Genomic DNA, 14,529 nt, shown 5'->3' on the forward strand with positions numbered 1-14,529 from the left:
ATGTTGTGTAGATTGAGGTTTTTTAGATAACCGGGAAAAACTGAAAATTTTGGGCAGAAAAAACAGCAAACACAAGAGCTAAGAAGCGGGTTACTGGGTTCCCTATAAAGAAGCCCCACAGTGATAAGAATCATCCATCCCAACCAAAACATCCCAGAGAGGGGAACAGATACTGACCGAACTGATGTCATGTAGAGTGATCGACTTCTTCTTGTCCACCACTTGGCCGAGATGTCCGAATGTCAGCTGAGGGGAATAAAAACATTTTCAGATTCTTCATAACAAAATAATATCAATTCAGTTCTTGGCCATGTTTATAAGGCCTCATGTACACTGCTGCTGCTAAACGGACGTTTAGGAGCAGGTGGGTGTTTTTCGCTCCTGAACTCTCCTCTATGTTATCTTAATGTCTAACACAGAACAGCCTTTTGCTGCAGCCAGAACACAAGCTTGCCTTTCATCCCTTCCCCTCATCCCCCATCACCAACACCTCCTCTGGCTGAAAAGAAGGGTTGGTGACTGATAACACACAGGATCCAGAATAAATCCACTTACTGGGAAGCTGATTTCTTCTTCAAGTATTTTATTACCGACAACCTGCAACAGATTAAAGGGACAGCGTCATTAACCAACATTATTTGGCAGCAACGTTGCTCGCATAAGAGTAACTTCATTAAAACAATGGATACATTGTAAATATATATATATATATATATATATATATATATATATATATATTTTAGTCTTTCTCATACTTTAGGGACTGATATTTTGTCCCATTTTGTAGATTTAGGTTGTAACTGAGCGTGAACAACGTGCTTTCCGCGTGTTACGCCTAGGTTCATTTTATTAGGGCTCCCTACGCACAAGAAACGCGGCTAAGAGGTCCATGACTCTCTTCCAAAAACACGCATCACCGTGCGGCTTGGCACATGAGGAAATGAGCACGTTTGCAAATGTGTGGGGGAGGGGGTGCCATTAAAAAGGGTAACACTAAAGGGCAACGCGTTTCGATGCGTATCTTGAAAGCTTGCCATTTTGCGTGCATTCTGACACGCAGTCGTGCGAACCTAGCATTTTATTGCAACTTATTTCTGGCCCTGTCTCTGGGGCTACTTGAGTTGTGTGGAGGAGAAAAGGCACCCATGTATAGGTCCCATTCACACTTCAAGGATGCAAGCATGCTAGAACGCAGGAGCGAATGGCTGTCGCTATAACGCACAAGCTCTATGCTTGCTGTGTATTTCGGTGCCATTCATTGTGAATGGCACCCCGTGGCATTGTACAGTAGAGCACAATGCACCACAGCGCGTACACTGTGCGCTGTGGCATGCCACGTTTTTTTTTTTCATCCATTGTAGTGCATTGGCAGCCAAGTGGAAAATTTGGGTAAAATTTTCCGCTTCATAGCCAAAATCATTGGCGTCAATACAGAAGCTGTAGTGTTTTTTACACTGCTACCTTGTCCAACAGGGCGAAGGACCCCTTGACCCTTTCATACTCACCTTACCTACATTCCCTTGAAGCTCCTTGTTATTCGATCAGCACTTCTGGTAATGGGGGGGGGAGAGTATGACATCACCACGCCCTGGACACCAACGCAGCTAATTTTTGCACCAGCTGCGGAGGAGCAAGGAGTTGTGAAGTTTCCCATACGCTAGTAGATTTTCAGACAATTTGCAGAAAAATTCTCAGTATCTTCAATGATTTGTCGAATGTTGTTTGAAACTACTTGATTTGACCCCGCTAATGATTAGAAAATTGAAAGAATGTTCTTAAAACAAAAAAAAATTGGAACAAAATTCTACTAAGTGTAAGGCCAGCTTGGTAGTGCAGGTAAGGTAAGTATAAAAGGTCCGGGGGGGGGGGGGGCAACCTTTTCACTTTGACCTGCATGTAGGGTTGCCATCTCATCCCTTTAAACCCCAACACAATATTAATTACACGGGTTCTGTGGCTGATTAAGGTGGTAATTAAACTCACTTGGTGCCTTATCTGCATTTAATTAGCCTCAGAACCTGTGTATTTCATATGTGTTCGGGTTTAAAGGGATGAGGTGGCAACTCTAGATGAGGTGGCAACCCTACCTGCATGGGAAGGAGACAGGTTCATCCTTATTTTACAGTAGAGTAGCTGTAGGAAATCACGGTTACAATGGGGCCAGAAATGGACCTCTTGGTGACAATTCCCCACCACGGGCAGACTTACCCAACCTTTTCACTTTGACCTGCATGTAGGGTTGCCACCTCATCCCTTTAAACCAGAACACATATTAATTACACGGGTTCTGTGGCTGATTAAGGTGGTAATTAAACTCACTTAGTGCCTTATCTGCATTAAATTAGCCTCAGAACTTGTGTTATTCATATGTGTTCAGGTTTAAACGGATGAGGTGGCAACTCTACCTGCATGGGAAGGAGACAGGTTTTCATCCTTATTTTACAGTAGAGTAGCTGTAGGAAATCCTGGTTACAATGGGACCAGAAGGGGACCTCTTGGTGACAATTCCCCACCACGGGCAGACTTACCCAACAGACACCGGACATTGGAGTATTGCACTCTGATTGGTATAGGCATCAACTGTCCTGGATTTTTCCAGGACAGTCCCGCAACTTGGACCTCAGTCCTGATGATGCTGTGTCGCAGGATGTCACCCCATATTTGAGTTGCTGCGCATGCACTGTAACTCATTCATGTAATGCATTCATTATGGTAATGGTCTCTAATTAGAGGTGAGGTTTGGGTGGGTGATTCCAGTAAGTAGGCAGGGGTCTAGGTGACCTACCCACTGGGTGTGCCTGAGGTAGTCTATGGGTGGGGATAAATGTGTGTTTGATGCAGATGTGAAATGACTTGTCAATGTGTATCTGTGTTTACTTACTGTAAACTTTTAATGTAAATGAGTAGTAGTGCTATGTATACCTTAGTCATTCATGTAGTAGGGACAGTAGCTGGCTTCCACTTATTTTTAAAGGGTTGTGGGGGACTGTCTGCAGACCCCTACAACCACCAGGCCAGGGTTGTGGTCAAGAGGCCCTTGTCCTCATCCACATGGGGTGAAGTGCTTTGCAAAGGGGGGGGGGGGGGTGGAAGGACCATATAGAGGGCATATCACCTGTTTCCAAAACCCTTAGTTTAGGAGGTGGGTGCTCATGGCATGTAAACCAAGCTGGCAGGGAAATGTCATTTACAGCCATTCTCAACCAGGGTTCCTCCAAAGGTTGCTAGGGGTTCCTTGAGCTGTGGCTGATTGACCTCCTATCTTAAGATGTCTGCATAGTTCTGGGGTCAGCAACACTTGGTAGTGCCAGTTGCATGAAGCTAACAATCTTTTAAGCCATCCGTAGGGATTGCATTTTGACAACCACTGTAAGGGCTGCCTTATTCCGCATGGCCACAAATGTAAAGGGCTTTTTTTTTTTTTGCAATGACCACCAATGAGTTTTAGTAAGGGTTCCTCAAGACCTGAAAAAGATTTCAGGGGTTCCTCTGGGGTAAAAAGGTAGAGAAAGACTGCTGTAGTAGGTTGTATCACTAATTTTCAGGCCTAAAATGATTTTTTAAACACGTGCGAAAAAAAAAAAAAAAAACGCAAAAAAGGGTCTGTCAGCAAAAGGGTTAAATCTGCTGTAAATAGCGGCACTCCCTTAAACCGATGCTCATAAACAGTTGTTTACCAGGAGCCTGAAAAATGCGTTCCTGTAAAAGGCTGTGATGGGAAATGGCGCATTATGAATTCAGCATTTATAAGATTATCTCAGCCAATTAACCTTCTCCATGTATCATACAAAGCTGATAGAAAACACAACGTATTTCTCCGCCGATAACAATTATTTTCGCTGATCCATGGCTGGCCTGTGGCGTGCAAACAGTCAGCCGTGCGAGCGGCGGGGGGTCGCATTGTACTGACCCGCTTGCCTCAGATCTGGGGCATCAAAGGACACATTCTGGCTGCTGGAGCGCGCTGGTTACATGCCGGCGATCTTTTAATTACTTCCTTTGTGTCGCCCTGCAGCGGAATGTTTAAAGGTGTAAAAAGAGCAATTTATTAGGAGTGTGTCCGTGATTTTTGGGAGTGTTTCCGGGATTTATTGGGACTGTGTCCGGGATTTTTTTGGGACTGTGTCCTGGATTCATTGGGAGTACAGCCGGGATTTATTGGGACTGGGTTCAGGATTTATTGGGAGTATGTCTGGGATTTATTGGGACTGGGTCCTGGATTTATTAGGAGTATGTCCAGGATTTATTGGGACTGGGTCCAGGATTTATTGGGAGTATGTCCGGGATTTATTGGGACTGGGTCCAGGATTTATTGGGAGTATGTCCGGGATTTATAGGGACTGGGTCCGGGATTTATTGGGACTGGGTCCGGGATTTATTGGGAGCATGTCCGGGATTTATTGGGAGTGTGTCCAGGATTTATTAGGAGTGTGTCCAGGATTCATTGGGACTGTGTCCGGGATTTATTGGGACTGGGTCCGGGATTTATTGGGGGCATGTCCGGGATTTATTGGGAGTGTGTCCAGGATTTATTAGGAGTGTGTCCAGGATTCAGTGGGACTGTGTCCGGGATTTATTGGGACTGGGTCTGGGATTTATTAGCAGTGTGTTCGGGATTTATTGGGAGTGTGTTCGGGATTTATTGGGAGTGTGTTCGGGATCTATTAGGAGTGTGTTCGGGATTTATTGGGAGTGTGTCTGGGATTTATTGGGACTGGGTTCGGGATTTATTGGGAGTATGTCCGCGATTTTTTGGGAGTGTGTCCAGGATTTATTGGTACTGTGTCCGGGATTTATTATCCGTGTGTTTGGGATTTATTGGGAGTGTGTCCGGGATTTATTGGGAGTGTGTCCGGGATTTATTGGGAGTATGTCTGGGATTTATTGGGAGTATGTCTGGGATTTATTGGGAGTGTGTCTGGGATTTATTGGGAGTGTGTCCGGGATTTATTGGGAGTGTGTCCAGGATTTATTGGGACTATGTCCGGGATTTATTGGGACTATGTCCGGGATTTATTGGGACTATGTCCGAGATTTATTGGGAGTATGTCCGGCATTTATTGGGACTGGGATCGGGATGTATTGGGACTGTGTGTGGGATTTATTGGGACTGTGTGCGGGATTTATTGGAACTGTGTGCGGGATTTATTGGAACCGTGTTCGGTATTTATTGGAACTGTGTGCGGGATTTATTGGGACTGTGTGCGGGATTTATTGGGACTGTGTGCGGGATTTATTGGGACTGTGTGCGGGATTTATTGGGAGTGTGTCCGGGATTTATTGGGAGTGTGCCCGGGATTTATTGGGAGTGTGCCCAGGAACTATTGGGGCTGTGTCTGGGATTTATTGGGACTGTGTTCGGGATTTATTAGGAGTGTGTTCGGGATTTATTGGGAGTGTGTCTGGGATTTATTGGGACTATGTCCGGGATTTATTGGGACTATGTCCGAGATTTATTGGGAGTATGTCCGGCATTTATTGGGACTGGGATCGGGATGTATTGGGACTGTGTGTGGGATTTATTGGGACTGTGTGCGGGATTTATTGGAACTGTGTGCGGGATTTATTGGAACCGTGTTCGGTATTTATTGGAACTGTGTGCGGGATTTATTGGGACTGTGTGCGGGATTTATTGGGACTGTGTGCGGGATTTATTGGGACTGTGTGCGGGATTTATTGGGACTGTGTGCGGGATTTATTGGGAGTGTGTCCGGGATTTATTGGGAGTGTGCCCGGGATTTATTGGGAGTGTGCCCAGGAATTATTGGGGCTGTGTCTGGGATTTATTGGGACTGTGTTCGGGATTTATTAGGAGTGTGTTCGGGATTTATTGGGAGTGTGTCTGGGATTTATTGGGACTATGTCCGGGATTTATTGGGACTATGTCCGAGATTTATTGGGAGTATGTCCGGCATTTATTGGGACTGGGATCGGGATGTATTGGGACTGTGTGTGGGATTTATTGGGACTGTGTGCGGGATTTATTGGAACTGTGTGCGGGATTTATTGGAACCGTGTTTGGTATTTATTGGAACTGTGTGCGGGATCTATTGGGACTGTGTGCGGGATTTATTGGGACTGTGTGCGGGATTTATTGGGACTGTGTGCGGGATTTATTGGGACTGTGTGCGGGATTTATTGGGACTGTGTGCGGGATTTATTGGGAGTGTGTCCGGGATTTATTGGGAGTGTGCCCGGGATTTATTGGGAGTGTGCCCAGGAATTATTGGGGCTGTGTCTGGGATTTATTGGGACTGTGTTCGGGATTTATTAGGAGTGTGTTCGGGATTTATTGGGAGTGTGTCTGGGATTTATTTGCAGTGTGTGTTTAATTTAGGGGCAGTTTACACAAGAGTGGCACAGACACGTGCAAGGTTACATGCGGTTACCGTGCAATGCGGTGCTGTTCATTTTAAAAAGCCCCCAGAGACAGCTTGATGATTGGCCCTAATTTATTCTGCAGCAGGACAACGACCCCAAACATACAGCCAATGTGGTTAAGAACTATCTTCAGTGTAAAGAAGAACAAGGAGTCCTGGAAGTGATGGTTTGGCCCCCACAGAGCCCTGATCTCAGCATCATGGAGTCTGGGGTGACATAAAGAGACAGAAGGATTTGAGGCAGCCATCCACAGAAGATCTGTGCTTAGTTCTCCAAGATGTCCATAGAACAACCTACCTGCCGAGTTCCTTCAAAAACTGTGTGTTAACCTAAGAATCGAGGCTGGTTTGAAGGCAAAGGGCGGTCACACCAAATATTGAATTGATTTGGAATTTTCTTCTGTTCATTTGCTTTCCATTTTGTAGACATGTGCAATTAGTTTCAGCCTGAATATAAATTCGGACAAATTTTTGGTTATTTGGAGATTCAGATGTATCTGAATCTCCGAATAAAATAGTAACTGAATATAGTAATACCAAGTGAAATTCGTTAAATTTCGTTTTGTATATTCGTCTTCTAATGAATTCCAAATTTTCAAAACGATTCCAAAAATGATCTGTGTGAAGAATAGCTGGTTGTTAAGGAGTGGGCCTGGAAGCCCGCCGCCGTGTCCTTAAAGCGGAGTTCCACACAAAAATGGAACTTCCGCTTTTCGGAACCCTCCCCCCCTCCGGTGTCACATTTGGCACCTTTCAGGGGGGAGGGGGGTGCAGATACCTGTCTAAGACAGGTATTTGCACCCACTTCCGGCATAGACTCCCATGGGAGTCTATGCCTCTTCCCGTCCCGACCGCGCTGTCTGCTGGGAACACACAGCTCCCAGGAGAGAGCGGGGACCACTAGGGACGCGCAGCGCGACTCGCGCATGCGCAGTAGGGAACCAGGAAGTGAAGCCGCAACGCTTCACTTCCTGATTCCCTCACCTAGGATGGCGGCGGCAGCTGCCGAGAACCGAGCGGGTTCTCGGCATCCCCTGCCGACATCGCTGGACCCTGGGACAGGTAAGTGGCCATGTATTAAAAGTCAGCAGCTGCAGTATTTGTAGCTGCTGGCTTTTAATATTTTTTTTTTTGGCGGTGTGCGTGAACCCCCGCTTTAACAACCGGTGACTCACCAGCTGTCAGCGGGCTTCCCCACTGACAGCTGAAATGTAAACAAAAGAATGTCGGCAATAGAAAAGTCAGAAAAAAAACAGCACGGGGTTCTCCCCAATCCTTCGGGCCTGGTATGGATTTTAAGGGGAACTCCACACCAATTTATCTTTTTAAAAATGGTGTGGGGTCCCCCCCAAAATCCATACCAGACCCATATCTGAGCATACAGCCTGGCAGGCCAGGAAACAGGGGGGAACAAGGGAGCGCCCCCGGAACCACACCAGGCCACATGCCTTTAACATAGCCCCCACCTCAAAGCACCTTGTCTCTATGTTGATGGGGACAAGGGCTTCATCTAGCCTGGGCTGTGTTTGTGGGGGTCTGCGGTCAGGGAGCTTATCAGAATCTGGAAGCCCCCTTTAACAAGGGAGCCCCAGATCCCGGCCCCCCATGTGAATGAGTACGAGGTACATAGTACACCTACCCATTCACCAAAAAAGTGTAAAAAGTGAGTAAAGACACAACACGGGTTTTTGACAAGTCCTTTATTAAAAAATAAAAAAACAGTGTCCCTCGATGTAAATCCATCGTCAATCACCCCAAAAAGAAAAAAAAGCTCCGCCCGCGAGGACGGCTGACTGCCGAATGCCTCCTCTGGCATTTGACAGTTCTTATATAGATAAGGGCCGGGACACCTGCCGACATCACCTGGTGGCACCACCCCCTTATGACGTCAAGGGCTGGTGCATGCTGGGTCTGTGACATCACAAGGGGGCGGTGCCAGCAGGTGACATCACCAGGTGGCCCAGGCCTTACCTATATAAGAACTGTCAAACGGCGAAGGAGGCATTCGGCGGTCAGCCGTCCGCATGAGAGGAGCTTTTTTTTTTTTTTTTTTTTCAGGTTCAGGCGGTGCAGCGGGTAGCGTGATTGATGATGGATTTACATTTACACTCATTCACATGAACGGGGGGGGGGGGGGGTTGGGGGCAGGATCTGGGGGATTTCTTAAAGGGGGCTTCCAGATTCTGATAAGCTCCCTGCCCCCTGCCCGTGGACTAGGGTTCTGCGGATGAGGCCCTTGTCCCCATCAACATGGGGACAAGGTCCTTTGAAGTAGGGGGGTGCAGAGCCCCCCCGCCCCAAAGCACCCCCCCATGTTGAGGGCATGTGGCTGGTATGTTCAGGAGGGGGCGCTCACCCATAACCCCCTTTTCCTGACCTGCCAGGCTGCATGCCCAGATAAGGGTCTGTTACGGATTTTGGGGGGGACCCCACAACATATATTTTTTTTAATTTTGCCATGGGGTTCCCCTTAAAATCCATACCAGACCCAAAGGGTTTTTAACATTGTTCTATTGCCGGCAATGGTATTGTATTGCCGGCAATTTAAATGTCATGTCATTTTTTTGATGAGTCATTCGTTGTTAAGGACTTGGCTGGCGGCTTCCCGGCCCACTCCTTAGCAACCACCTCAATGCGGTAAATTCTTGCATTTGGGAACTTCTTAGTGTAAACCCCCCCCCCCCCACTCCCCACTGACGGACTTACCCGACAGGCACTGGACATTGGAGTCATGCACTCACAACTGCATTGTGATTGGTGCGTATGAAAAGTGACAAAACTCAAACATCCATTCTACCCCCCTGAGGACAAACGATCAGATTCCCAACTGTCCTGGATACTCTTGAGACAGTCCCGCAACTTGGACCTCAGTCCTGACGATGCTGTGCTGTGTCCAGGGCTGTGTCTCAGGATTACAATGCCCCCCTTATTTGAACTGCTGCGCATGCATTGTAACTCACTAAGACAAGGGCCTCTTCCCCACAACCCTGGCCAGGGGTGCGGCAGGCATCGTGATTGACAATGGATCTACAGCGGGGGGACATTATTTTAGAATTTTTTAATAAAGGACTTGTCAAAAACTCGTGTTGTGTCTTTACTCACTTTTTACACTTTGTTTGTGAATGAGTAGGTGTACTATTTACCCCATACTCATTCACATGGGGGGGGGCAGGATCTGGGGGCCTCCTTGTTAAAGGGAGCTTCCAGATTCTAATAAGTCCCCAGCCCGCAGACTCCCACAGCCAACGCCAAGGGTTGTGGGGAAGAGGCCCTTGTCCCCATTAACAATGGGGACAAGGTGCTTTGGGGGTGGGGGGCAGAGCCAGCATTCTTTTATTTACATTTCAGCTGTCAGTGGGGAAGCCCGGAATAACTCTTGGATTAGCTTCCCCCAGCCCCCCCTTAAATACTTACCCGAGTCCTATTTCAATCCAGCACAGTTCCCAATTGAAGCAGTGCTGCTCTCTCTTTCTGTATTCATAGGGCACAGAGACAGCAGTGGGAGCTATTGGCTCCTGCTGCCATCGATCAAATCCAATGAGAAGGGAGCAGTGGGCGGGGCTGACCTGCACTGTGCATGTCTAAGGAGATTGCCCCCATAGCATACAGCTTGCACTCAGAGAAGAGGAATGCGCAATGCATGCACGGGTGCCATTATTCTTAACGGCTCCCCAAATGATGTGTGATTCTGCTGCGATTGCCATGCTGCAACCGGGCAAAAACGCTGAATTTGCTCTGAACTTGTTCCCCAAAAAGGAGCAGGAGCTTCTCTTGGGTGACAAACACGCATAGGGCAGCCCATTGAAGTGAATGGGCTACCCTATGTGCCACATGTTTTGCAGTATGCAGCAACGCATGACAATGCACCGTCATGTGTTTTTGGTAAATCTGATTTTTTTGCATTATTTTTGATGATTTGACACCCTTTTTTGTTCAATGGGCTGCCTTAAAACATGGCATAACGTGCATTAATACATGAGCATGGGCGCATTTGAAAATGTTAATGGGCCCCCCCCAATGTTCAACCAAAAACATTTTTTTTTTTACCTGTAAATTCCTCTAAATTGCATGAATACACAGAGAATTCTGAGGACTTACATTCGGTGGCACCCTTACCTGGCAGAACAGCTGGTGACTCTCTTCGGACACAAGGAGGAGGCAGGAGCAAGGGGACTGGGTCTGCTGTTCCAGCTGTAAGAGAAGAGACGAAGATCCGGGTCAGACATGACCATGCAGAGCAGAGAGGTACAAACAAGATATATGTACACCCCAACAATCAACTACTCCTATTTCCTCCATTTTGGGCTATGTTCCTTATACAAATGATGGGGCCCAGGCTGTGTTCATTATACAAATGATGGGGCCCAGGCTGTGTTCATAATGTAAATTATGGGGCCCTGGGCTGTGTTCATCATAACAATAATGGGGGCCCAGGCTTTGTTCATTATACACATAATGGGGCCCTGGGCTGTGTTCATCATACAAATGATGGGCCCCGGGCTGTGTTCATCATACAAATGATGGGCCCCGGGCTGTGTTCATCACACAAATGATGGGGCCCCCGGATTGTGTTCATTTTACAAATGATGGAGCCTGGGCTGTGTTCATCATACAATTGATGGCGCCTGGGCTGTGATCACAATGTAAATGTCGGGGCTCCAACCTGTGTTAATCATACAAATGATGTGGCCCCCAGGCTGTGTTCATCATACAAATGGCAGGGCCCCTGCCTTTGTATGTCATACAAATGACTGGGGCCCTGGGCTGCATTCATCATACAAATGATGGGGCCCCAGGCTGTGTACATTAAACAAATGATAGGGCCCATGGCTGTGTTCATCATAGGAATGAGGGGGGTCCCAGGCTTTACTCATCATACAAGTGATGGGCCCCTGGGCTACGTTCATCATACAAATGATGGGGCGCCAGGCTGTGTTCATCATGAATGTCTTGGACGAAGGACAGAAGTCATTGGATCTATTATGCAGATGATAAAGGGGCACACTTGTGATGGCAGTTTATAAAGCAGATTCGCTGCACACACGTTAGCTACTTTACTAGGTAAAGCTCTGGCCAGTGAATGTGGTGGCTGGAGGTCTCCATATCAATGAAAGTGTGTTATTCAAAGTTTCAAAATGACAAAAGTAGAAAAACAACTTTTTCCAAAAAATTAAGCCAACCAGGAAGCCCCTCTTACAATCCACAGTAGGCTACAGAATGTTTATGTGCATGACCTCTTCATCTCTGATGGCTTTAACATACTCACCATAACCAAAACCTGGCTTCAAAATTTTGACTCTCCTGCTGCACTCTTCCATGGTGGCCCCCATTGGACTCACTCTCCCAGACCCAACAGACAAAAAGGAGGTGGAGTTGGATTCCTTCTATCCCCACAAAGCGTCCTTCCTATCCCTCCCTCTCTTTTTTCAAGATGCACTGTATTCGTCTGTTTTCTCCCATTTCTCTGAGGATTACAACAATTTATGGGCCTCCTGGACCGGTATTGCACTTTCTTGATGACTTTGCTGCCTGGCTACACTACTTTCGCTCCTCTGAAATATCCACTATCATTCTTGGTGACTTCAACATTCCCGTCAATGTCAACAGCCCAACTACAGCTAAACTTCTCGACTTAACCTCATCTTTTGACCTAACCCAATGGACACATACTTGCACTCACTCCAATGGCAATACCCTTGACCTTGTATTCTCCCGTCTCTGCAACCCTGGCAACCTCACCCACACCCCTTTTCCTCTCTCCGATCACAACCTCATTAGTTTCACTGTATCCTTGCCTCCAACCATCCATCCCTCCAAGCAGCAAACAATTACTTGTAGGAACCTTCACCACTTTAACCCTTCCCTTCTCTATTCTGCTACTGACCACCTATATGACATAATCCCCTGTCCTCTTCTAACCTGGCCACCTCTGTCTACAACATTTCACTCTCATTATCACTAGATGCACTTGCTCCTCTAACCACATGCAGAATCAGGCCCTAGCCGTTTTACAACCCTGGCAAACTGACAACACTAGAAATCTCAAGAGACAGCCGTGCTCTTGAACTAATGTGGTGTAAAACCAAAAGCCTGCAGGACTTCACCCTATATAAATCTGCCCTTCTAAAATACAATTCATGCCTCCATGCAGCCAAACAAGCCTACTTTGTCTCTCTTATTAATACCTTGTCATCCAGTCCCTGTCAGCTCTCCTCAACTTTTAACTCTCTGCTTTGTCCCCCACCCCCTCTACCCACTAACTCACTCACTGCCCAAGAGATTGCCAATCACTTCAAAGGCAAGATTGATGCAATTTGTGAGGACACCTCCACTGTGCGTACATCTTCCCCACCCAACATACCTTGCCTAACAGCACATTCAACACTCTCCTCTTTTGAATTGGCTACTACTGAAGAGGTTACAAAACTTTTCACAGATGCCCAACTAACCAATTTTCCCCTGGATCCTGTTCCCTCACAACTACTACAGTCACCCTCTTCTTCTATCCTATGCTCCCTCACTCACATCTTCAATCTCTCCCTCTCTAGTGGCACCTTCCTCTCCCCTCTAAAACATGTGCAGATCACTCCCATACTTAAAAAGCCCTCACTGGACCCTACCAACCTGAACAACTTAAGACCCATCTCATTGCTCCCATCCACCTCTAAACTTCTAGAACCCTTAGTCTACAACCGTCTTAGCTCCTACCTCAGTGAAAATAACCTTCTTGATCCTTTACAATCTGGCTTTCGCTCGCAGCACTCCATGGAAACTGCCTTACTAAAACGATTTACTGACTGCTAAAACCAACAGCCAGTACTCCATACTCATACTACTTGACCCCGCTGCAGCCTTTGATACTGTTGACCACTCGCTCCTTCTCAATAAACTACATTCCCTTGGCCTCCGAGATTCTGCTCTATCCTGGTTCTCTGCCTATCTATCACAGTGTTCCTTCAGTGTCACCTACAACTCTGTCTCCTCCTCTGCATTGCCCCTTTCTGTAGGGGTCCCGCAAGGCTCTGTTCTTGGACCCCTTCTCTTTTCTATCTAAACCTCCTCCCTTGGTCATTTGATTACCGCCCACGGCTTCCCTTATACGCCAATGACACCCAAATCTATCTGTCTACTCCTCACCTCACTCCTTCAGTCTCCTCTCGCATTACTAACTTACTAACTGACATATCAGCATGGATGTCAGTGCCCGTGTCCCCTTCCATGACTTTTCCATCAAAATCAACAATGCAACTATCAGTCCGTCCCCTCACACCAGGGTATTAGGTGTAATCCTAGACTCTGACTTGTCATTTCAGCCTCAAGTCCAGTCGTTGTCAAAAGTTTGTAGAATTCACCTCCGTAACACCTCCGTATAATAATAATAATAATGACATCATTGACAAGAGTAATTTGTTGTCATTGATGACTCTTGTCAATAGTGTAATCTCAATAAACATTCTGTAGCCTTCTGTGGATGTCAGACAGCTTGCACCCTCTCCTTTGTCAAGAACTCAACGGCAGCATATTTTTTCTGCTTGGAATTAATTATTTGCAGAAGAAGACAAAGCACAAGAAGAAGAAAGGAGATAAAGAAGAAGAGAGAAGAAAGAAGAAGCAAGAAAGTAAGATGAAGGAAAAAGGTAGAAGAAGAAGGAAGAAGAAGAAATAGGAAGAAGATGGAAGAAGAAAGAAGAAGGAAGAAGAAGAAAGAAAAAAAGACAGCAGAAGAAAGAAGAAGAAGATGAAAGAAGAAGACAGAAGAAGAAGGAAGAAGAAAGAAGAAAAAAGAAAAAGACGAAAAAAGAAGACAGAAGAAAGAAGAAGACAGGAGTGAATGAAGAAGAAAGAAGACAGAAGAAGAAGATAGAAGAAAAAGAAAGAAGGAGAAAGAAGAAGGAAGTAGAAAGAAAGAAGAACTACAGAGGAAGAGTTACTCTACTGACAAGTGAAGTTTGCACGATCTATGTAAATTAATAAAAAAGTTATGCCCACTTTTGTTTTACTTTCGGTACAGTCCTCATATTTTCTAGCTGCCAAACATGACATGAATTCTGGTGATGTATGAAGAGCAAGTACAGAGTAGACTTCTGTGGATGTCAGACAGCTTGCACCCTCTCCTTCATCGAGAACTCAATGGCAGCATATTGTTTCT

At 46.3% G+C, this 14,529-nt stretch overlaps 1 protein-coding gene across 5 annotated transcripts in view; it reads right to left on the bottom strand.

Moving 5' to 3' along the window:
- The window catches only part of PDE2A (phosphodiesterase 2A), a 791,783-nt gene that overhangs the window by 87,130 nt on the left and 690,124 nt on the right, over positions 1-14,529 (bottom strand). For all 5 annotated transcript variants that reach the window (XM_073612615.1, XM_073612619.1, XM_073612616.1 and 2 more), the window contains 3 exons: positions 10,497-10,571; positions 556-597; positions 178-246 (listed from right to left, as the gene is read on the bottom strand). In XM_073612615.1, the coding sequence (XP_073468716.1) occupies positions 178-246; positions 556-597; positions 10,497-10,571 (186 nt within the window). The remainder of the gene's footprint in view (positions 1-177; positions 247-555; positions 598-10,496; positions 10,572-14,529) is intronic.

This window comes from Aquarana catesbeiana, linkage group LG02 (assembly GCF_042186555.1).
Source record: "Aquarana catesbeiana isolate 2022-GZ linkage group LG02, ASM4218655v1, whole genome shotgun sequence".
Classification (NCBI taxonomy): Eukaryota; Metazoa; Chordata; class Amphibia; order Anura; family Ranidae; genus Aquarana; species Aquarana catesbeiana.